A 24,455-nucleotide genomic window follows, 5' to 3' on the forward strand; every position below is an offset into this window, starting at 1 on the left:
TGCTGTTTTCCCACATACACTGCTATCAGCATGCTTGCTATGTGTGTTAAGAAGTGATATGGAGTTGGTTCCCAAAAACCTTTCTCCAAGTGCTGGTCTGCCATAAAATGGGCACTTAAGACCTGGGAATGGAGCTTCATGATGCTTTAAATTAAGCATCTGCAAGTGCATCAGCCAGAGTTTGGATGCAGGAAGATCTGAAAGGCTTGTTTGGAAGCTTGCTCCATTATACTGCAAGTGCACACAAATAAGTTGGAAATGGGTATCTCAAAGGGAAGTCAGGTATAAACAGAGGGACTTGATTAACCTTGGCATGAGTGTGAAAATCAGGTTTTAAAAATATTTTTTGTTTTAATTTTTTACTCTTTAAATTAATTTCCAGTGTATTCTGTCTTGTATGTTTTAGTGGATTTGAAGTCAAGTTCCTTCTTTGTATTTAGAATCTTTCTCCAGAATTATTAAGGAACAGGTCGGTTCAGGAGGCAAAAGAGGGTGACATTTTCATGTCTTTTACATAAGTTGTGGGAGTGAGACCCCCACAACTGACACTCACACCACACAGGGTGACTGCCCAGACCAGTAGGGGCTCTCTCAGGTGCCTTTAGGTTTTGCAAACTCAGCTGTCGAGGAGCGGATTTTGAAAAGCAGCTCATAGGGAACCCTGCAGTTATCCAAATTCTGCAGGAGATGTAGGCCCCCCTTGCCTGCCTCCCCAATATCTGGAAGAAAACAAAGCCAGCCTTCACTTGTAGCAAACTGGAATGATTTGTCTCCCTTTCCCAACTGTGGTCACCGATACAATATAAAACCGTTCTTCATGGGCATTTGAGTTAACGCTTCACTGAGAAAAATAAAGAAGTTCAGCCAGAAATGTTCACACCGTTCTTCTGGGTTCTTTGTAAACTTACCCATGTTTTTCTACATTCCATTCCCAGTTGTGTTCTTGAGGTTTTCTGTGGAGACTGAAGGTTGTGGCACACCTTCACTGGGCTAATTAGTCTTGCCCACTGCCTCTTCCACAGGGCAGAAGTGGACAGTGATGTCTAAACCCGCCCTGCTACAAAGCAGTGCTCACCTAGAGGAGCCCAGGTTTTGTCTTGAGGCTAAAGCACTGCCAGAAGTGCTTGATGTTGATCTGCTGATGGAATCAGCTGCAGAAGCATGAGTATAATGTAGAAGTCATTGTGTGTCTCAGTTTGATTACATACAAGTAACATTTAAACCACTCAGAATTTTTTTTCCCAAATCTGCATAATGGTTTATACAGATACATTTCTAGGTGTATGGTGGTATCAGCTAAATTTTTCTATGTTGACAGAGCCTTACACTTAAATTAACATTTCCTCGGTGGCTTTTATTTTGTCCAATGAGTCTTTAATGGGAAACATTGCAGAGTAAGTGTGTGGGCTGGCTGTCTCTAAGCTTTGCTATGAGGATGTAAAACTGCAACGCAGAGGGTGTCTGAGAACCTGTACACATATCCTTGCAGGCTGGAAGGCCACCATTCCCAGCACAACCCTGCAGCCTGGCTACCTTCCCTAGGAGCTTACTAGCCTCTCGGGTCTACAACCCAATGGCTTGTGTAAGAAGGTGTCGTGTCCTCCTGTAATAATGAGTACTCGAAGCACTGGGCAACACACTTAGACATGGAGGAAATAAAGATGTGACACCTCTGAGACTAACACTGGCCCTGATGTCCCCCATTGCTCCCATGGTGGTAGAGAGGTGCAAGCCCTCGGGTTCTGAGGTGTCCAGCTGACAGCAGTTGTTGCAGGGATGATGGGATTCTCATTCCCAAACTCTCCAGCACACATTTTGGGAAAGCAGCTGCTCCACAAGCTCGCATCCCTGATAATGCAGTTCCTGTGTCCCAGTGAGGTTTTAATGTCTTTCACACATATCTGGTTCACATTGAGATCACACTTATTAGATGTAGCTAAAAGATAAGTGATAGACCTCATTTATTCCATAAAGTTAAACACAGACTACCAAGAGCAATAAGTAAGATCTGGGACAATAAGCCTTAGCAAAAGGATGTTTTATCTTTCAAAGTAAGGTTTGTGGTCTCCCAGAGAACTCCTTAAGGAGATCGTGCATGAAAGAAAACCAAAGCAGCCTTGTTTTAACCACCTGAAAACTTAACTTTCTGCTTAGCTATCAGTTCAAGAGTTCTTCCCCCCAGGCTATGCAGCAGTGTGCAAACAGGGCATGTCATCTCCCTTGATGAGATGCTGCCCTACTGAGAGCTGATACTTCTTTGGTTTCCTGCCAGTATTTGTGCTCTGTGTTTCACAGAAGCACACAGGGAATGCAAACAGAAAATCAAAAGGTAACCTTGAGGACTTAGATGACTGCCATTGGTGTTTCAAAGTCACTTTAAATACTTCTTTCCTCCTTTTCTTTCCTTCTTCCTTTCTTCCTACCTTTCTTTTCTTTCTTTCCTTTCTTTTCTTTCTTTCCTTTCTTTTTTCTCTTGATTATGTCACTGTTTGTAGCTGTTTAGCATCCCTGGGGCTGCAACACTGCTATTTTGCAGATCATTTGATACAATAGACAAAAAATAATCTGAGATGCCAGTGTATTGCTCACTTTCCCCTTTTTTCATCTGAAGAGGTCAGCTTAACCACAGCTGTAAATGTACAGCATAACTTCTGAAACACATAAAATCCCCTTTGTTTTCTTGCCTGCAGCCTGTGTGATTTGCACAATGAATCTTTTCCTGGCCTTGTAGTACCTTCCGGCTGTTATACTAGAGATGTCTACAGTGTCTCTGAGAGTTTCATGACTCAAGGTATATAAAGGTCTCTACAGAGCCTTGGACACTGGAGCTCTTTAAGTTTTCCAGTAGTTACTGGAGAGCCTGCTGGAACCAGCTACTTCAACATCACTTAATCAACCAGCTCTCCTCTATTCCATCTGACTTCAAGTGAAGAACAATACTCTGGGTGCTCTCTGGGCACCTTGACATGTCCCCTAAAAAAGAAGCTGGACCTTCCCTTTCAAGGAGCCATTGATTTTTTTCCCACTGGTTCCCTTTCTTTACCTGGTATATCCACTCCAGAGCAGAAATTTGCTTTTATCAAGCACTTGCATCCTTGGGTGAAAAGCATAGGGATAGGTCAAATACAGATCCAGAATCAGGAACAATGTTTTAGTGCTTTTCACTTCAGACAGGCAGGAGTTTCTGACACCAGAATCAGTGACTAAACTGAAAATGAAAATTGCTATTGTCAAGTCTTGCCTTCCTTTATGGACGTTCATAGGGATAAAAAGAATCTCAGCATTCCTCATCAGAGGTCAAGAAATGGGTCTAAGAGATTCAGGCACTGCTGTGTCTGACCTCTGACTGGGGCCAGGGGCGTGGAGCTGAATCCTTTCAGGAGATCATTTTTAAGAAAGGCCCAAGGCCACTCCAGAACAGGCCGTGTCACGAAAATGTCTGATAACAATTCTTTTATTTCCACAGGATCTGAGCTTTGTCCTCACACCCTTCCTGGGACAGCCATTTGAGTCCTTGTCTGCTGTTGCACATACCTTTCTTCATGGCCATTTTTTCCATCTAGCAAAGATTCAGAGACTTCTGTCAGCTGTACAGCCTCATTCCCAATTAGCATAGCTCTTTGGGCTCATCCCATAATTCCTCCAGTGATGGCAGAATTCCATCCAAATGAAGAAATTAACATCTGCTTTATTCACTAATCTTCCCATCTCCATAGCTGTGCCATCTTTGGACACTGGATACCAAGAAGACCATTTTTTATTGGTGTGTAATGTCCCATAAGTCATCCTGGGGGATTCCTTGCTGTGGCTTTTCTGGGCTGCAGTAGATTTTGGTTCCATGTGCTGGGAGCTTCCTGCCTGGGACACCACTCTTTCAGCCACATTTCTGTGACTGCCAAGGCACAATGGAACCCTAATACCTTGAATAGAATAGTTTTTCTTTTGAAAAAAAAATCCCCAGAAAAGGTATGACACAGAGAGGCACTGGAATTACCCAGCATTTATGGACTGGGTCTCAGAAGAAAAATCATTACTACTAACTGCAGCTCTCTAAGCTATAATATCCATTGTGCACAATTGCTACCTATTTTCCTTCCTTCCTCCTTTTCCAGCTGTCTTTTCCTTGGTACTTCTGCTCTTGAGCCTCCCCACAGTGCACTGCTAGCTTGTGATTATGTACACGGTGGGACAGAAGGTAGAGCCTGTGTGCCCCCTCCTAGTACGGCTTCAGTAAAAACAAGTCTGGTTCCACTTTGCTCTGCAAACCTCCACACTGTAAATGTATACATCTGAAAAAAAACCCAAATATCCTGGAACCTCAGCCACTGGAAAGTAACCTGGCGTTCTTCCTCTTGCCTGCCTAACACTCCCCTCTGCCTGTCCTTTGAGAATAGCAGCCACTTTCACAAAACTTCCCCCGGAATCTGGAGGAAGACTGAAGGTCAAGCTGTGGCCGATTAATGCACAGGAGGACAAGAAGGATTCCTTGACCACTGTTAAGAGAAGATGGTCAGCAAAGCAAATACAGCCCATCAAAAAGGCAAGCATGGCAAAATGCAGGATTACAAGTAGGACTAGGATGTCCATGTCACAGGTTACTACAAGGAAAAGCTAGAGGGATCCAACTTCTGCCTTGGTATGTTTATGTCTACATTAAGACAAAACACAGCATATCGGTGAAATGAAGGGGGAAGTGAAAAGGTAGTAATATTTTGTAGATTTTTATTTTTCTCTCATGCCAGAACCACAGTGGTGTTGCGGATGGAATAACGAGGCCATTTGATCTGCCCAGCTGCAGTTTGATTACTGAGTTGAGAAACACTCGTTCTCCTTCCTCAGCTTCCCATCCCTGTACTTTGCACTGAGTTAAGATTCCAGTGATGGGAACAACTGTGATTTCTGCATGTTAGTAAGAGAGTACCTTCCTGTACATTCCAGCTAGCATTTAATCCATTTCCTCTGATTTAATGTGTTAACTCGTGTAGGAGGGCAGAAAGCAGCCGCTCCTGTGGAGGCGCCGGACCCTCACAAGTCCCTGCCCCTCCCTGTTGCCATGGTTTCTTTTTCTTGGATAAAACGTAGGGGTCGATATCAAAAAAAGGCTTTTCTGGACTTCTCATTTCGGTGGATTGCCGCCGGGATATCTCAGTGGCAGAGCAGTGAGGGAGGCCCTGATCCAGTGTGGGGAGCGGAGCACGTGAAGGTTGGACTCGCTGATCCCAGAGGGTTTATTCCAATGTAATTGATCCCGGGATTCTGCACAAGTCCCGCACACCAGGCACCCGGAGCGACCGCGTCCCCCTGAGGCGGCAGCGCCCGCCCCCGCCCCGCCCCTTCAGGGTCCGCCCCGTCCCATCAGGTCCCGCCCATCTCTCGAAGCCGAGCAACCGCTCCGGCGCGTGGTGATGACGTCACACAGCAGTCTCCTCTCCCTTTCCGGTCTTCTCCGTTGCGGCGTCCGCTGCTGTCGTAACGTCACTGGGGCGCGCCGTGCCGCTCGCACGTGTGGCGGTGCCGCCATGAGCTGCCCCGTGCCCTGCGCCGCCTGGGTGCGGCGCGGCGTGGCCAAGGAGACGCCCGACAAGGTGGGGCCGGGGCTGGGGTCGCGCTGAGGGAAGCCCGCCCGCCCCCTCCGCCGCCCTCACCCCTCTGTGTCCGCCCCGCAGGTGCAGCTCAGCGAGGTGGAGCTGAAGGGTCTCATCGAGGAGGCGCAGGACAGGCTGGGGTGAGCCGGGGCAGCGGGAGGGACTCGCCGCGTCTCTCGGGCTCTGGTCGGCCGCTCTAAGAGCCGGGGAGGGGACGGGACGGCCCAGGCATGGGGGAAGCGCAGCCCGGGGGCTGCAGGGCCGGCTCGGGGAGCAGCGGCGTGGAGCGGGGCAGCAGGCAGCGCGGATTCCTCCTGGAGACGCCGTGCCAGGGCAGCCTGGCGTCCGGGAGCGGCAACCGGGGACCATCGGTGCTGCCGTCGTGGACGTGACAAGGCGGCTGCGTTCCCTTATGGTTCCTCGGCTGTCACTGCGGGGTGTCACTGGCAGTGGTGGGCATTGCGGGCCCTGGCGCTCCCTGGAGCTCCTGTTCCCGCCTACAGTGATAACTAAAGCGCTGGGTTTGTAACTGTGGCTGCTTTGGACATGTGGCAAACCGAGATGGGAGTCCCAAACTGACCGAGTGTCCTAGGTTGACTGTATGATGCTTTTATCCCCAATCGTCTTGTTCCGTTTACGCTGAATAGTAAGTTTTGCACCTTTAAGACTTGCCCCAAGGATTGAGGGGGGGAGAGGAGGCGCGCAGTTTGTTTTCAGACACTCAACTCACTCCTGCACATTCCTGCTCCCAGACTGCGTTGTCTGCGGATGAACAGACAGCAGGACAGGGCTCTCTTTTTTTTTTTGCTTTTAGTTAGTTTAGCTAGCTGAGGCAAAGAAGTTCCCTGGACTGTGTTTTTTTTTCCTTTTTTTCCCCTTTCTTTGGACCTGTTCACACCTGCTCTGGACTGAACAACCATAAGAGCACCAGCAGCTCGCATCGGTGGCCACCGGGCCGGGGCTTAGGCCACGGCATTTCCAGCGCCGGAGGGACTGATAAGGGACTGAGTGAGCTGAACTGGAATCTGGGGAGGGGACTTTCTGGGTTTGTCATCTCTTTTAGAGCAGCAAGGGGTTTTATTGTTTAATATTGTTTGGGTTTTCTTGTTTAATAAACAGGTTTTTTTCCACTTTTCTCCAAAGAGGTATTTTCTCCCGGACCGGTTGGGGGAGGGGCGATAGAATCCGATTTCCTAGAAGAGCCCTTTGAGAGTTCTCTTCCAAATTTGCCCTGAACCAGGACACCGAGAAAATGGTGCCGATGCTGGGACAGGACAGTCTCGGTAGGGAGTGCGCAGTGGAGATCAGAGTGACGGGGTATTCGTGCTTTGGTGGAAAAGACAAAACATCACTCGGGGGTGTGTTAATGTTGCACAGTGAAACTGGAGGCATCACAACTCTCCCCTCAGCACTGAGGGCCCTTCGTTATGTAGTTTTGTTAAGTCTTGTCTCTCTGCTTTTTAGAAAAATGTATTTACAAAACTAATACAGGAAGTGATGTATTTAGGAAGCACAATAGAAGACAAAAAAGAAATGTCTCTCTTTTATCTAGGAAGAATGGGGGCTTAAGGTCTTATTCCATTTTCTGGCCATTTTCTGTTACATCTGTTTATAGATCTAGGCTTCTGAGTGTTTCAGCTGTGCGGGGTGTGTGGTTGTGCCACAGTGTGTGTGGTTGAACAGATGCAACAGGTAAAAGAAAAAGTTTTTTAGTTGAATGCATATTGTCCACCCTGTTTCTGTTTGACGTATCAGTGACACTGCTGAGCAGAGTGTATTGTCCCAGGATGTATTTTATTCTGTTTTTTCTGGTTTTGGTTATTTAATGGTTCCAGAATAATCTTAAACATTTGGAAGATTCTCACATCATGTTAATTTCTTAACTGATTAACATTTCTGTTTTCTGCAGAGTTATTTGTTTTCCCTTTTTGTGTGTAAGCTTTTGGTTTTCTGAGTGATTTCCTTTCTCTTGCAATTTCAAAAGCATGGAAAGATTTGAGGTGTTTTTTTTTATGCATTCTATAAAACTTGAGGATGGAAGTATGAAGACCATCTGAAACAGCTGATCTATTTATAATTTGTTGTACTTTGCAGAATGTGTTGCAACACCTTGCTTTTTTCCCTGTGCAAAGGTCACAAATCAAACTCGGATTTAGTTATTTTAGGTAATTGTCTTGTTATTTGTCTCTAGTTATGTTGCTAATGTGAAGTATTATTTTACTGAACAAATTAGGAAAATTAGGCTTCTGATATTTAATTTAGAAAGTGTATCTGAGAACTGCCTTGGCTTATTGTTACTTGGGAATTGTGTGCAGGACAGATACAGTGTGTTGAGCAGGGGTGAGTTTCTTTGGAGCATGCTCCATTGGGACATCTTGGGTGTTTGTTATCCTCTCAAACAGTCTTTAATGTGCATTTTCTTCTCCTGAATTCCTTGCATGCAGAGTTGATGCCACAAAGTTCTGATTTTTCTAGATGTTGCATGGTTTACCCCACAAGAAGAATCCACAGTGTGACCTTTCCTAATGAATTCTATGTTATTTTTACTTCATATAAATATGGGAAGTATGAGGAAATTAGGTCTTAAAAAGCTTGAAAAAATGTGGGAATTCTCACACCTGACCATGCCTCTGATTGGGGGAAAAGGAGGGAAGGAATGACATGGACATATGTGAATGCACAGAAGTGAGGTTGAGAGCATGGTATCCACAAAAAACATGTAAGAGAAAGGGACTTGCATACACAGTTTACCTTGTTGAGGAAAATTTGTGCCATGTTTTGTCATGGAAACTTTCAAGGCAAAACTTTCTGTGAAAGCCTGAGAATTATAGATGCCTTGTACTTTAGGAAAGGCTCTAGAAGGAGTGAATGGATTTCAAAATTATTGGCATAAAGACTTGAAAGCCATGTGAGCAGCTGAGACTGTGCGCTGAAATCTCACCAGCACCCCCCTGGAATTGTTCTGTGTGTCTGCCACACTTTCTAAGGGCTGTGTTCTTTCCACAGGGATGGTGCTGGTGGCAGTGATGAAGGCCAGACAGCAGGTGACACACATGCACCAGTGCCTGGCAGCAGCACTAAGTCTTCCCAAAACAATGAAGAGCTGTCTGATCACGAACTGGATGAATATGATTTGGACAATTACGATGCAGAGGAATACACGGGTAAGAAAAATTTGTGTATCAGATGTGCAGGGTAAGAAAAATTTGTGTATCAGATGTGCAGTGTAAGTGAAGAACCTTTCCACTTCTTGTTGTACTTAAGACTTTAATATCCTAAGGCTACACTGTGTTAAGTTTCAGAAATTCACAGTTTTGATGATTTGCTTGTCCCATCTTGGGAAATCATTTAGTCAGGGAAACAGTTCAGTGTCCCCCTTGTTGACACTAAGACCAACAGCATGTTGGAAAGGTCACTCTGACTGCTGTAGTGCTGGAGCAGAGCAGCAGAAGTCCCTGAAAGCACTAAGCAGTTTATCTTACCAAGGTGCTTATGTTTGGAACTTGGAAGTTCATGTAGGCCACTCCTGATAGTTTGCTGTATAGGTAATACAGGTATTGGTACAAGAGTTTCTAACTTTGCCTGTTACAGACGTTTATAAAATGTGTTCTGAATTTCCCATCTAGGTGATTTAAAACTTGGAGACTCTTTGGCTACTCTGGCAGTATATGGGAGCAATGAAAACGATCCTTACATCACTCTAAAAACCACTGTGAGTACTTAAAAAATGTTAATTATCTTGAACTGCACGAACTTTAAAATCTCTTAAATTTTCCACTCTGCCTTGCGGTGTGTAAGTACTTGCAGTCCTTTTTAAAGGTGTGCCAGAGTTTTGGTTGGATAGTGCTCTCTTAAGGCTGCTTTGTGCAGTCCCTTCTTTTTGTGCCTTTTGCATTTAAGTAGGTGGTTAAGGTGAACTGGCTCCTTACTTAAACCATGCACTTCTGTACATTGAGTGGTTTTTCACCTGCCTAGTAGGTCACAGAAAACACCTGAAGAAATAACCAGTCTCAGGCAGCTAGTGGCCAAAATTAGAAAATTTCACAGATTACAAGACTCTTGCACCTTCCTCCAGTTTGTGTAAGAAATCAGGCTGAGGTGGACTCTGGACACAGGCAATGTGTCTAATATATCAATGTTCAGTGTATATATATATGTGTGTGTGTGTATATATATCTCAAAAGTACTGTGTCATTGGCTGCTTCTGCCTGTATTAGTTTCCATTGTCTGATGGGGAGTGCCTTTGTCTACAAACCCAGCTTCTGCATACAGAAAATGAACACCTTTTTCTCAGAAGAAAAGCAAGCTCTTCTTCCTATGTTCAAGTCCTCGCCCAAATTCTGAAAGTTCTTCAGTGTGCATTTTGTTGTCATTTGACATTTACTACTGGAACTGTTGAAGACTATGTATTGTGTAACCTTAAGTGAATTCAAAGAATTGCAGGACTTGATAGAATTCAAATATTGAAGTATGCTTGAATAAAAAATAAAAACCCCAAACTTAAAAGCTTGCAATGAGAAGTCCACAAAGTCTTGTATGTGTTGAAGATGGGAAGGATGGTACTCTGTGTAAGATTATTGACTCCTGTACAGTTCTTAATTTTTCACAATAAAAATTCCCAAGTTCCTTCTGTTCCTCAGTAACAATGAAAATCAGATGAGAGGTTACATCTGTTCTGGTACAGCTGAATGCCTGGCAGTGCTGTAGGCAGTACTTCTTGGGAAATATTTTCGAGGAAGTAGACAGTAGAAGTATTTTCTGGATGTGAGGAGCAGCTGCAGCATTCTTATTGGGTAAAATGCTGTTATATAAATGGTCAAGGCACAGGACCACAAGGGAAATCACCTTTGTTTGTGGACTCCTGGTGATGATTTTCTTTTCAGCAATCAGCTGTATCAGGATAGCCTTGAAATATATGTATATTGATAATATATATTGTTTAATTATATTTGATAATTAAACATCTCTACAAACCCACCCTGTGTTCACATAAAGGTCCTTCCATCTAATTTAATGACTATTCACTCTCCCAAGAATCAGGTCTGGTTCTTGCTTTTCTCTGTTCAGCACCATAACATGGTTTTAGCTGGGTGGGCATTGGAGTGATTTTGAGTGTTCTCAGCTGGGGTTCAAAATTACTGATTCCAGCTTCTGAACATGGGTAGTTTCACGCTTTTTTGTGCTTTGCTCAACACCCCTCGTCTTCTCTTTTTGCTGTTTAGGAGCAATATGAACAGGAGGACTTTTTGATTAAACCCAGTGACAATCTTGTCCTTTGTGGCAGAGTTGATAAAGACTGCTGTAGTTTGGAGGTCCATGGTGAGTAAAATAGGGTTTGTTCTTTACAGTGAACATAGGAAATGTCTTGCCTAGCATGTGCCATGTGGCTGTGTTGAAAAGGGAGTGGGTTGGTCTTGAGAAGGATTTTTCTCCACTTCTGCCTTGTGTTTTGTACTTTTCCATGTCATGGTGCTTTAGCTACTTTTCAGGACTAGAGTATTTCCTGTGTAGTTATTGTTAATTAAAGGATAGCTTGCTTCTTTCAGGCTGTATAGCAATTCTTTTCCTAATTTCATTTCTTAAAACTTTTAGGAAATACTATGGCATTTTTATTCTCCTAACATATGCTCTTCGTTCCAGTCTTACTTTCCATATCCTGCAAGCATCCTCTAGTGGTTTGTTTTGGTTTTTTTGTGGGTTTTTTTCCTTTAGCTTTCTCCTTGCTTCTTTAAGTGGGCTTTCCACTGCTGGGATTAGAAGAACCAGCACCTTTATCATCATGGTCTAGAAGAGATTATCCTTAATGGGGCCTGAATACTGCTTGTTCTAGAAATAGGTTTACTTTTGTTGTGTAAAAATTTTTCTGTTGCAGCCAATAAATACTACTGAACATGCTGACATTATCAGCTTTGCTTCCTGTGGTTCTTTTGGGAATGTTTCTGGCCACTTGTGCTGTGGTCTGTGTTTCTGTAGGCAAAGTATTTCATTTTAAGCAACCAACATGACCAAAATGTGTGAAAGCATCTTTTCAGATACCAGCATGTGGCATTTTCTATGTCTGGAGGTGTTTACAAATTTTAATTTTAACTGTAAGTTCATACCCAGTATAGACTTACAGCAAAGGCTTCTGCAGTTTCTAGAATTGAGTAACCTTGTCTTAGTTGACTACTAAGATAACTTAGTTAACTGGAGACTTCAGTTAGTATCTGAACATCTGTCACGTGCACTGTGATTTTGTGTGTGTGATAGGATGTTATTAAAATAATTAATGGGTTTTCTCTGCTGTCCAATTGGTAATTTATTTTATTATAAGGAGAAAAATAGCTGGCTACAGAGAATTTGTGTTTAGTAGATGGCTGCTTTACCAAAACATTTCCTGTATCTCAGTTACCATCTGCTAAAGGTAACTTGTGACTTCTTCACCTTCCTCTGGTTTGTCTTTACCATAATTTCCCTTTCAACTTCATCTGGAATAATTTTTTTTTTATTGCTAATCCTGTAAAATGAATGTATCCTGATGGAGAAGTGCTGGATATGGAGCACATACTATGAAGAGATTATGAAGAGACAAACAAAGTAAAAGTACTGAACCTTGACTGAACTTGTCACACCTTTATCTAAAGTACACAGAACAATGTTTATTTTGTGTAATTCTGTGAGGTACAACATTTGTAGAGGGTCTGGCCTCTGCAGTAAAACTCTGAAGACTCTGTGAATTTTCCTTCTAAATCTCCTTGAGAATTTTGTTTTTTCCACAGCTGCCTTGTAGAAGTGACCTGCTCATAATTGTTTGCTTTCCCTCTTCACTGAAGTCTTGCATAACTTTTTTTCAGTTTATAATCATGAAGAGGACTCATTTTATGTCCATCATGACATTATCTTGCCTGCTTACCCTCTGAGTCTGGAGTGGTTGAATTTTGATCCTAGTCCAGATGAATCAACAGGTAAATTGCAAAGGATACTGTCAGTGTCCACATAAAGAATTTTTGCTTGAAAAGTGTGTAAGTGTCATGTTGTCACTAAATAATTTCTTCCTGCAGAACAAAGAAATAAAATCAATGTTAATATCAATATAATATTGACTTGAGTAACCAAGATGTGAATATCAGGTATTTTTGCTTGGTGATACAGTCATCTCAGTGATGCTGTTGTAACAAATGCTTTCACTAAAATACTGATTTTATTGCAAACAGTTAAGTTATTGTCAGCAGACCAGAGCAATCTCTAAAATCTGCTTTATTTTCTGTTTACAAACGAAAGGTTGCAATTGTTAAATTTCTTTATGCCCATTTCAGTTAATTAAATGTAAACCACAGCAAAATTTATATATATTTATATATTTATGTATTTAGTAACATTTTTCCTGTGTTTCTCAGATTTTTTTCCTTCCATAGTATAGGGGATGTGGTTTGGTTTTGGTTGTTTTTTTTCTTTTGAAAACCAACAAAACATGCAACTTTATACAGCTTCTTTGAACAGTTCCTTGTACTGAAGGGAAAGGAGAGCAAGTAAAATTTTTTCTGGCAACATCTGCTGTGAGCTGATATTTGTAAATAGCTCCTTGCCTTGCTCCATTTATAAACATAAATACATTCAAATAGAAGATTGTGGCACATAAGTTTTACTTATCCAAAGAAATAAGGAACAGCTGGATTGCCAAATACGCTGTTTCATAACTAAATAAACTGGTTGCATTTGGTTTTTTGTTTGTAGGAAATTATGTTGCAGTGGGTAACATGACCCCAGTCATTGACATTTGGGACCTTGATGTAGTAGAATCCTTGGAACCAGTCTTTTCTCTTGGAGGCAAGAAAGAGAAAAAGAAGAAAAAGAAAGGAAAGAAAGTAAGTGTTGCAAAAAGGTTTACCTGGTTGGATGGAGGAAATTTATTGCAGGGATAATGCCTTCTTTTTTCCCCCCTACAATATATGAAATGCTAATTGTTCTCTAAATAACTAAAGCCTGGAATTAAGAGCAGAACAGGAGTGGGGTGGTGTCCCAGTAAACTTTGAATCTTGAATATTTAAAATTGGAAGTTGCAGGAACTGGCAGTTGCAAGGACCCAAAGCTCAGTTAATTAGGAGGAGAGAGAGGAAACTGCCAGGAGAGTTTAGAAAGAAGCTGAAGAAGTTGCACATTAGCTGGAAATAATGAGATTTCTTTTACTAGCCTGAAGGGAATAACCAGTTCTGTAAACCCAGCAGCTGGAGCAATCTGCAATCTAGGGTAGGAGGCAGGCTGCAGGTGGTGCAGAGATGGTTCTCTCAAAAGCTGTGTAGCAGCAAGTGAGAGTAATTTAATATGAAGCTGTTCATGAAGGGTTTAGGGAGATCATGCTAAAATGGAGTAATGCTTGATTTGCACTGAAGCTGTAATTTTCAAAAGTCTGTTTATGTCGTGTGTGTACACAGAGTTTATCTTCAGAAGGGACTGAAGGACATACTGATGCTGTGCTTGATCTTTCATGGAATAAACAAAGCAGGTAAAAGAATACTTCAATAACAATGAATGTTAGAAAATTGCAGTCTTAATTAGGCATGCAGTTTTCACACAAAATCCAAAAACTTGAAAGCACTGCTGAAATTAATGCATTCTTAAAAACACACTCCTTTCTTTAATTTTTTTTTTAACTAGAGCTCTTGATTTTAAATTTTTTTTTTAATACTTGTATATTGCTGCAGGTCATTTTTGATTTGCAGGTTGTCCAGATGAGGGCAGGGCAAAGATGGGTGTGAGCCATTTGATAAATTGTCTACATTTCACTTGTTCAAACTGGAGAAGCAGAAGGGCTGCCCTGAGCTATGCTGGTCTGCCAGTGGCCTAAACCCCCACTTCAACAGAGACAAGCAGATTTATAGAAGAAAGTCCTTGCTATTCTGTTTTGGTTTTTTTTCCTTCTGGCTTTTGCCCCAGAACTGTGAACAGGAGAGTGTAAAAGCCCTGTAGCTTAGTTACTGCAATGCCTCTGGCCTCTAGGCAGAGAAAATTCCTTGTTGCCTGAATTAACTAGAAATGAAGTGCTGCTATAGAAGCAGCACAAATCTGGCCCATCTTGGGGCAGAGGTCAAGGACAGTGTGCTGACTGAAGTAAAGATGCTGCTGGTTTTTTATCAGTTAGGTTGTTGTTAACAGTTTCATCTGTCAGAGGATCCTCAGCAAAGGTCTTGAAACTGCTTAAGTCAGACACGGGCTGACTTTTGTTTTTTAATTTTTTCTGCTGTCATAAATGTCTTTGCCTTTGAACATGTACACAGACAACTCTGAATATTCTGATGAGCAGGTGGGAGCCTTCACTTGTACTGCTTTCTTATCTAGATACTAAGGAAACACCCACACAGAACTCAGTAAATGTATATTAATTGCACTCTTAATGTACAGTGTTCTTAAATTAGACACCATATGCACAGAGTGTGACAGTGATCAGTCCATCACTCTGACAAAAGAGGAGCTTTCGTGTACCTAGGAATAGTCTGGTGATAATACAGACAGGGTTGAAAAGTAATTCATTAGTTAAGTTTGAAATGCGTAAATCTGTAACGTGCTGAGTTACAAATTCATTGATACTGGTAGGTCTTTCACAAAACAAAACCAGCCCTGAATTGGGCAGCTTATGGAGAAAACAAGGAACTCCTTGGAGCAGCTTGTATATAAAATGTTTTATTGTTGTTTCTTTTAAGCAAGGCATGAGGCATGTTGTGACAACTCTCTACAAACAACCTTCTGCCTGTAGGTTATAGTGGTGTTAGTGTAAAATGTTCTTACAGCCTTCACTATGCATTTTCTTTACTCTCCTTTGTAACATTGCTTGGGAAAACAGCATTTCCAGGAGAATGTTAACTCTTTCAGCCAGAAACACTGGGTTAATATAAAAAGGGGAGGGGGAACAGTTTCAATCAGAAACAGCATGTTAAGATAATAAATCTGATTTTAAGAGCAATGAAGCAGTTATAGGACATATAGTGTGTTTTTGCAGGCACTTGGGGATGTTTTGATTTATTTTTTCTGATAAAACTTCTAAGCTGTTTTTATTGCTCTTGACACAATTGGTCAAATCTAAGTTGAAATGTGGGGTCTGTAAACTAACTGAAAATTAAGTGGTTATATTCAGCAGTCTACAAAGGATATAGTGTTGTGTCTTCAGTAGGAATATAAACAGATATTAAAGAGCAAAACATTTCACAAACAGGTTTGTCAGGTTCTTGGCTGCATGCATATGCAAACAGAAAAAAGTAGCATAGGTAATGTTTAAAAATACTGTTCAATGTCAAAGGAAAGAATGTGCTTCAAAGCCTTTATTACTTTGAGAAATATTTGAGTAAATGGTATTTTAAGTAATGTCAGGGGAAATAGAAGCAGAGCTGTCATTGTTATAAGTGTTCTATAATGTAATGTAATATAGCCTATTTATAATCTTTACTTAAAACTTACAATTGCCCTCAGAGTTATCCCTCAGGCTTGAGAGGAATCATCTATAGACCACAGAGTACTTGTTCTCAGAATTGGGCTCTGTGTGTATTTTGGATTTTTGACCATTATTTGTTTGTATCTGTAGAAAGAATTTTAAAACTAATTTTTGATCCATTATCAGGAATGTTTTAGCAAGTGCCTCTGCTGACAACACAGTGATTTTGTGGGACATGGCTGTGGGTAAGCCAGCAGCCAGCCTGACACTGCATACAGACAAGGTATGGAATAATTGCTGTGTTTCTTCCACTGTAGAATACGGAGAAAATGTCACTGCAGTTTTTCATTTGCTACTTGGTAGTGAACCCTCAGAACAACAATCCTCTAATTTTCTAACATCTGTACAGAATTGTTTTAATTTATTAATTAGTTGCTTTTGCAAATAGCACTGTATTTGCTTTTTAAGATGTTATTTAACTTTTCTTTAAGCAAGTTTAAAAAGCTTTGTAACAGTTTCTAAAATACCTTTTGTGGATTGGCCCTAATGGTAGGGAATATAATAGTGCTGGTATAAGCTAAAAAAATAGATGTCTGAACATAGGTCAAACTGTTACTCTCTTAAGGGAACAATGAGTGTCAGTTACAGTTTGTTCTAGGTCAAAAGGTTTAAAATAAATGATACTAAAATACCATAGTGATGGGTACTTCAGAAATGAATTAATCTCATAGTAATTAAAATGTAAAAGCTAGTTATTAATAGCTGTAACCTTATTTTGCTGCTAACAAAGTCACTGCCCTTGACAAACTCCTGATTTTCATTTTTTGTTAAGATCTGCTTTTTTCCCCAAACTGGAAGGAGATATTCTTTCACCTCCAGCTTTTTTTTTGCCTTTTTTTTTTTTTTTTTAAATTAATATCCAGGTCAGAAAGAGGGCATGGGGTTCTGTTCTATCAAATTTTATTGGAAAGTATCTTGTTTTCACTAGATGGGGGTGTTTGAAGTAATGCACATCTCTTGCACTGATTTTGAGCAATCTGTGTATCAACAAGCTTAATTGGGAGGGTTTTTTGGGGAGGACTGTGTGCTTGCTTGGGGTTGGGATGGTTTTGTGTTTTGTTCCAAGAAAGTTCCTGTATATGTGTGTGACATAAAATCTTTCATTATCTAGGTCCAGACATTGCAGTTTCATCCGTTTGAAACTCAGACCCTCGTTTCTGGATCGTTTGATAAGTATGTCAGGGTCATGTTTTCACATGTTGCACCTGGGGAGGGTATTCATACTCATTTAAGCCTTGTGTTTTCTTTCAGTTTTTTTATAACCCTGCCAGTTTGGGTAATGCTGTTATTTTTTTCCAGCAAGGAATCCAGATTTGCATATGGCCAGGATGTAGTTTTCTTTACCTTTTTTTCAAGGGTAGCAAATGCTTTAACCATCTGGACTGACATTTTCTGTGCCAGGTGTCTGCCTGCTCCAAACCAAATTTATTTCTTATTTGGCCTTACGGCATTTTCTTCATTGGGAACATGTCACTGTTTATTCCTGTGAAAATTTGCCCAGGTTTTGCCAGCCAGTAAGGCCAGGGTGGGGGCATGAGGGACTTTAAAAACCCAGTTCTCCGCCTCCAGCCTCTATAGGCACAGCCAAAGAGTAATGGGCTGTCTCCTGTGATTGCAGCCTGGACATGCTGGGAAATGGTTTGTCTGCACACTTGGACTACTCTGTGGCTGCCAGGTCTTGTAAGTCCTGCCAGCCAGAAAACTCCCTCTCTGTTCTCCCATCTCAGTGGAATAACTTTCAAATTTTGTTCTATCACCATGATTTTCTTACATTGATTTTTTTATTCTGCTTTTAAGACTTTGTCCTTGTGTTAAAATAATGTATAGACTTGCCAATCTTTAGCCAAGCCTTTAAGTCCTCTGGCTTCTGGTTTTTTTCTTGCTGCATCTGCTGAAGTATTGGAGGAGGACCTTTTGCTGTTGTTAGGAAGCTGCTTCTGTCTTTTCCCTCTCTCTTGACTTCCTCTGATAAAAGGAAGCATTAAATCCAAGCAGTGACCAGCTGCTGATCCCTTTTTAGCTGCTGCTTTGGTACCATGGACGCCTCTAAACCACTGTGTTATCCATAAACTAAGGGAGTGCCCTTGTGGATTTTTCCTGCAAAGCATTGCAGGACCACAGGCAATTCAGTGAGCATTGGGCAATTCCTTCATAACCTGGAAATCAGACTTAAAGAAATGTGTGTGAAGTGCCTGGTAAAAGGCCTGGGAAACCTACATCACACTTCTTTATATGATATAGTGGGAGTGGGTTACACTGAGGATGTTGATAGTGGTGAGGTGATGCTGGACTGACATGACCATTCCTCCCTTGCATTTGCACCCAGGAGCTTTTTGAGTTGGGACTCTGCAGCCACTCAGCTGAGCATGTGTCTGTATAGAATCCCAGAGGACCCACTGACTGCCATCCACTCTTTCTCTTTTGTGGAGTAGTGTTTCTCTAACCATTTGTTAAGATTGTTGGTTTTTTAGAAATTATTTTTTTATTAAACATATTTGAAGATGTATGCATATGTATGACAAAATGATTTCCTAATTAATGCATCATTACTTGAGTTTACTGAAGTCTGTTTGTAATTAAGTGATATATTTGCATAATTATGGTCTGCTATGTGATAAGTATCTTAGGGATTGAGTAAATTCAAGCTCTGCTTAGTTTCAATAGAGAGGCTGCTTGTAACCAAGATGAAACTGAAGCACATGGAAAAATCTCGTGCTTATATGCAAGATTTTAATCTGTTACTGAAATAGAAGACTAAGTAGTAAAGTTGTTCCCATTTAATTTTTTAATTATAGTTTACATAGAGCTTCTGTAGATGTCAGTGAGAAAGCAAACTAATGAAGTGTCCTGCGCTGATTTTTTTTTAATTAATTTTTTTTTAATTAATTTTTTTAAAAATTTTATTTCCTGTCCCTTTGTCCCCTAGATCAGCAGTGCTGTACGACTGCAGAAACCCCCAGGACAGCCATCGAGTGTGGCGGTTTAGTGGTCAGGTTGAGAGAGTAATTTGGAATCATTTCTCACCTTGCCATTTCTTGGTGAGTACATGCTTCTCTGTTCTGGTTGGTTGTTGCCATGTCATTTAACTTGTGTTAACCTATTTAGTTTTCATAATGCTTCTGAATCAGAATGGAGCCCATGGACATTTGGATGGTTTGTGCTGCTTATTATAATAATACGGTCTGAGGGAGGATGTTTTTAGGTAGTGTTTTCAATAAGTATCTCTAGACCAGCTACTTACTTGGTATCTTCACTGTGACAAGTAGAAAAGCTATTGATGCTGGTGCTTTTTCACTCCGGAGGTGAAAACCTTGGTCACATCGTTGCAGTGTTCAGTGGTTGGGATACATTTTCCTTTGGAGAGTTTCTGTTGTGTTTTATGCAGTGAAGGAACTGCAGCTGAGAAATAGCTAATTTGAACTGAGATCCTGAATATTAATTCAGTGTTTCAAGTCAGCGCTAGAGGGCACTGTCCTCCTGGCTGGTATGGAGTGATCCTCTCCTTTAGGTTGGAAAAGTCCTCTGAGATGAAGTTTAAATGTTAACCCAGCACTGCAGAGTCCACCACTAAACCATGTCCGTAAGTGCCTCATTGACAAGGCTTTTAAATACCTCCAGGGGTGGGGATTCCACCACTTCCCTGTCCAGTCTGTGCCAGTGCTTGACAACCCTTTCAGTAAAGACATTTTTGCTGATGTCCAATCTAAACTACCCCTGGTGCAACTTGAGGCCATTTTCTGTTGTTCTATTGCTTATTACCTGGAGAAGAGACCTACAGCCGCCTAGAGTATAAAGGAAAAATATCTTGTTGAGTTTTTTGTAATAAAACTTTGCAACAGAATTTAAAAACAAATCTTCCCTATTATCTCAATGGCTGTCTAGTTCTCTGTTGCTTTGTGTATACAGCCAACAGAAGTGGCTGCTCAGCTCTGTTGGTTTTATGATGTAGATCTCTTCTGGTGTAATCACACTTAGTTTGGCACAGGACTACTGTGCAGCCACTGATGGCTCCAAAGCTTTGAACTGACAGTAAAGAGACTGAAGGTTCTGTATTTAATTACCTGACCTGAGGACCAAACTTAGTGGGGCAACTCTCTTCAAAATACACTTTAAGAAGTTTGCATGGGATTAAGACTTCTATGTCATCAGTGCAGCATAGTTGAGGTTCATAGAATAGCTGGGGTACCAGCTGGGTGGAGCCTGACTTTAGGGGTGCAGACCTAGGAACAGTGTAACATGTCCTAGGGAGAAGTAGTGTCTGCCTCAGATCAGAGGGGTTTACCAGAGGGTGGGTGTTATTTCACTGGCTGTTTTTTTCCAGATGAGTGACTGTGGCTGTTTGTTTTTAAATGCTGTGGTTCCATAGGCAAGCACAGACGATGGCTTTGTGTACTGTCTGGATGCTCGCGCTGATAAGCCCCTGTTTACTCTGAAAGCTCACGATGAAGAGGTGTCAGGTAAATTGCCTTTGTGTCCTGTTTGTTCCAAGTGAGCAAGGCCCATCTGGAAGATGCCTTTAAACCTTGGCACTGAGGTGTAGTGATTCTTTGTTTAACAAGTGAGTTGTGCATGCTAATCACGGTAGCTGGCATGCAAAACAAATCTCTGCTAGGGGATTGGGAGGCAAAATAGGCCTGCATGGTTCCCTTGGCTCTCACTACAGTGGCAGCATGGAACTTTCATTAATGTTCTGCTCCTTTTTTCTGGAATGGAGTTCTTGTGAGGACAATATTTGGGCTGTTCTCATATCTTCACTTCAAAATGTATCCTAATCTCTGTGAAATGGAGATTGCCTGTTGCTCTCACACTGCTGCACTCTTCTTCCAGGACTACAACTAAGCAGTCAGATCAAAGGGTGCCTTGTGACATCATCTGCTGACAAATATGTGAAAATTTGGGATATCCTGGGTGACAGACCAAGTTTAGTCCATTCCAGGGATATGAAAATGGTACAGTAATATTTATGTCTTGATTCTACTAAGTTTTATATATAAACTATGTCTTCTTATTCTTTTTCTGTCTAGTTTGAATCTTGTGTTACCTAAGGTCTCATAGGGAAAAAAATAGTAACATTCTGGTTAAATCATTGTCATCGCAGTGCAGTATTCCACATGGAATTGGCAGACTGCTTTAAAGCCTCAGAGTCCCAAATTCCAGATACAATGTTCTGAGTAGAACTATGGGTGCTCCAGCTTTCATCTGCTACATTTAAGACAAAGATGTGATTAACTGTTTATAATTAGCAGCTCATGACTTGCATTTAATGTGTTTACGAAAGAAGTTTCAGAAACGTAATTACATTTGTTAAAACTTGCTTGGTGAAAGTATTTTCAGATAACAAATTCATTTTAAAATTTAAAAAAAAAATTCTCTTTTTTTTCTCCAACCCTGTCAGGGAGTTCTGTTCTGTGCAGCTTGCTGCCCTGACTTCCCATTTGTCTTTGCCTTTGGAGGAGAGCGGGAAGGGCTGCGTGTTTGGGATATAAGCAAGATCTCTGCAGGTAATGTTCTAATTTCTTTGAAGGTCGTGGTTCTCCCCTTGTTTGCAGGGTGTATTTGTATTCAGTAATGTATTGTGACTCTGACAGAAAACCATAGGTTAGTATTTTTAAATACTCCAAGACTGTATGTGTGGTCACATTTTCAGCTTCAAAAAACTTAGGTTTATTTCTAAATTGGAGAACTGCTTGACACGATTTATGTTCTTGCAGCTGATGTGTAATACCTTATTTCTTACAATACCTATTTTTTTTTTCTTGATAGTCTTGATGTGATTTGCTATCATATTTTTTGAGTACATATGGGAAGAAAAGTGAGGACTGATTTTGATCACTTGTAGCTACCTGTAACTAAACAGCATGATTTTTCTGCAGAAGGCTTTTAAGAGCCTGTTGGGAACCAGAGACTAAAACCAGAAATAAATAATTTAAACTTAATGATGTGGTCTTCAAACTTCATCAGTTTTACAGTACTTAGGTACAGAATTTTGCAGAGGAAATCTCTAGATGCTCTGGAGGAAAAATAACAGAACTTATAGTTGAACTGTCATAGGCAGGCACTTTTCTGACCTTTAGGCTCAACTCTGTACTTCGGGGTGAGGGGAAGAGCTTTGAAACCACAGCAGGTTGGGATTTCCATTCCGTGGTGCTCACCAGGCTGTCCCTACTGTACTCCTCTTTCTTCTGGGAGAATAACATGAGAGCAAGCAATTCCATTTGTGTTGCAGTGAATGAAGTTTTTGGAAACAGAGAGAGGCTCATCCTGGCTAGTGCAAACACACTGGCTTCCAGCTCCACAGCAAGCAGTAGCAGCAATGATTTGGAGACAGCAATGGAATCATGATGGACCAAACATCAAAAAATCAAAGTAATGAATGGGACTACACCTAATGTGTATTCTACAAATGCCCCTGTTTGGAAGTGACTCTGGTGTCTTGCAATCGGCAGGCTTCTTCATCTCAGCCAAAGAAAGGTGGTGGTGTGTAAGCTCTAAGCTCCTGCCCTCTATTACCAGCTCTGAAAGACTGAATCACGCGTTTTAGCCTGAGATAATGATCCCTGAAACAGGGGCCACCATTTGTAAATCTGGTACATAAAATGGAACAGTCACTAGAAAAGCATTCTGTGACCACAGAAGTTTGTTGAATACTGCAAAGAAGGTAAAAGATAAAACTCTCTAAGGGCATAAAGAAAAATATTTCACACAACAGTTGTGTAATAAATAAACAAAAGATTAATTGACTTAAATTACAAGTGTAAATAAATAATTTATCCTTAATTTGAGACTAGATTTACAGATTTTGACAGATCTTCCTAACTTTTTAAATCTTAAGAGTAGTTCTCAGGCAACAAGTTTGAGTCTCCAGGCAGAATCTTGGAATGTATTTCTAATACAGGTATTACCAGTATCAAGCTAGAAATAACCCAGCTCTGTCCCACTAAGACTGGGGGTTTCTTTTTCCAGGTTCCACAGCACCTGAAGTTTAGTGACATTGCACATAGTATTGGGCTTTTCTTCACACTCCAGATGTATTTCAAGAGAATTTCACCTGAAACAAGGAGCTGCTACTCAAGGAGGATGAGAGGCTGTCAGGACACCAAGTGAGGGTTGGGATCCCAGCTGGTCACTGTTACTGGTAAAAAGCTCTCTCTGTTATGTTCTTAACTCTGCTCAGGCATTTCTGCCTGACACCTGAAGGCACAGAGGAAAGTTTTAAGTATCAGTTTAACTACTGACTTAAGCCCCTTGTTTGCAGAATCAGGAACCTAATCAAGGGATGTGACTCAGTTTCCTTGCATTTATAATGTAACACCCACCTGCTTTACCTCAGGAACTTAATTGATGCTCTTGACTTCCACTGCGCACTTGCCCTCTGCACACACTGAAGGTGCCTGTAGAGTCTTCCTGCTGCAAAATACCCTGGATATTAAATCCACTGATGCCAAAGCAGCTGTAGGATCATACTCACAGCTGCCAAGCTCTTCCCCTGCTTTTCACCCTAACTCACTGTAGTTCATGCTGGTGAGGTAAAGCAGGTAAATTGAGTCCTTACAAACTGCAGATGGGGAAAAGGCAAGTCTGTAATTTTCATTCCTACCCCTTAAGGGCAACTGGCTACTTTAAAGCTACTTCAGCTGTTTGTAGTCTGGTGAAGATGTTCAGCATGGCTCTGCAGTAACCAAGAATACTCTGGATGTGCTGGGATTCCTGCCTCCATCCTGTCTCTGCCAAGCAGTAGAGAATGATGTGGACCACAAATGCTTTTGTGAAGCTTAAGAAGGTGTATGTACCAGAACCTCTGCTGTTTACCTGCTCTCCATTGAAAACTTACAGGTTTTTCAAAGCTTTAATTTTAAATAAATGCTTTGTGACAAGATATTTGAGGGTAAGTGAGTTCTCTTACCTCTACCCCTAGTAATATAATTGGCACTGTAGCTCTCAAAGTTGCTTTTTGTTTTTGGGAGAACTTGCATTACTGGAAGCAACACATATTTCCCTGGATTTACCAAGATCCCAGCACTTGTCTCTCTGGAGCTTTTTGGTCACATACTGATCTGAGGTAAGCATTTTCAGGTTTTAAGAACCCTGGGAGCTCTCTAGGAACTGCAGCATCCAGGGAGAGGTACAGCTAAGCTTAGGCCATTTAGGACCCGAAGAAGAGCCTCTTTTCCAAGGGAACCTCCCATTACCTTGTCAGAGAACAGAGCACAGCGGAAACTTCTTTTGCAGCACAGCCAGAGGAGTGACACAGCAAATCTAGAGTTCTTTAGCTGCCCAGTTCATGGAGGTGCTCCTACACATACCATGTCCCAGGAAAGCCTGGGAGAGGCAGATGATTAAAAAATGGTGTTACTTCTCTTAGCATCATTATCAGAAATAGAACATTCTTTTTCAGCATATGTAAATAT

General features: G+C 41.5%; 1 protein-coding gene across 3 annotated transcripts; it reads left to right on the forward strand.

Moving 5' to 3' along the window:
- Positions 1-5,428: 5,428 nt before the first annotated feature.
- Positions 5,429-23,923, forward strand: PWP1 (PWP1 homolog, endonuclein). Of its 3 annotated transcripts, none has more exons than XR_009486499.1 (16): positions 5,429-5,585; positions 5,667-5,725; positions 8,592-8,749; positions 9,212-9,297; positions 10,808-10,904; positions 12,419-12,529; positions 13,299-13,429; positions 13,997-14,067; positions 16,174-16,270; positions 17,159-17,220; positions 18,974-19,085; positions 20,414-20,504; positions 20,875-20,996; positions 21,443-21,548; positions 22,274-23,182; positions 23,653-23,923. XR_009486499.1 is itself a non-coding variant. In XM_059846282.1 (16 exons), the coding sequence occupies exons 1-15, from the start codon at positions 5,520-5,522 to the stop codon at positions 22,387-22,389; spliced, it is 1,485 nt and encodes a 494-aa protein (XP_059702265.1). In that variant the 5' UTR covers positions 5,429-5,519; the 3' UTR covers positions 22,390-22,413; positions 23,011-23,923. The 3 variants fall into 3 exon arrangements, 2 of the variants coding, with proteins under 2 accessions (XP_059702265.1, XP_059702263.1); XM_059846282.1 differs by having other exon boundaries at positions 22,274-22,413; positions 23,011-23,923; XM_059846280.1 differs by having other exon boundaries at positions 22,274-23,923.
- Positions 23,924-24,455: the final 532 nt, after the last annotated feature.

The sequence above is a fragment of the Haemorhous mexicanus genome, chromosome 5 (assembly GCF_027477595.1).
Source record: "Haemorhous mexicanus isolate bHaeMex1 chromosome 5, bHaeMex1.pri, whole genome shotgun sequence".
NCBI lineage: Eukaryota > Metazoa > Chordata > Aves > Passeriformes > Fringillidae > Haemorhous > Haemorhous mexicanus.

What these genes read in the sequence shown, in the direction of transcription:
- PWP1 (XM_059846280.1), top strand. Translation starts at nt 5,520, where the DNA reads ATGAGCTGCCCCGTGCCCTGCGCCGCCTGGGTGCGGCGCGGCGTGGCC. An exon ending in GAGGCGCAGGACAGGCTGGG is followed by an intron (nt 5,726 to 8,591) that starts GTGAGCCGGGGC and finishes TTCTTTCCACAG; the next exon opens with GGATGGTGCTGGTGGCAGTG. An exon ending in GTTTCTGGATCGTTTGATAA is followed by an intron (nt 17,221 to 18,973) that starts GTATGTCAGGGT and finishes TTTGTCCCCTAG; the next exon opens with ATCAGCAGTGCTGTACGACT.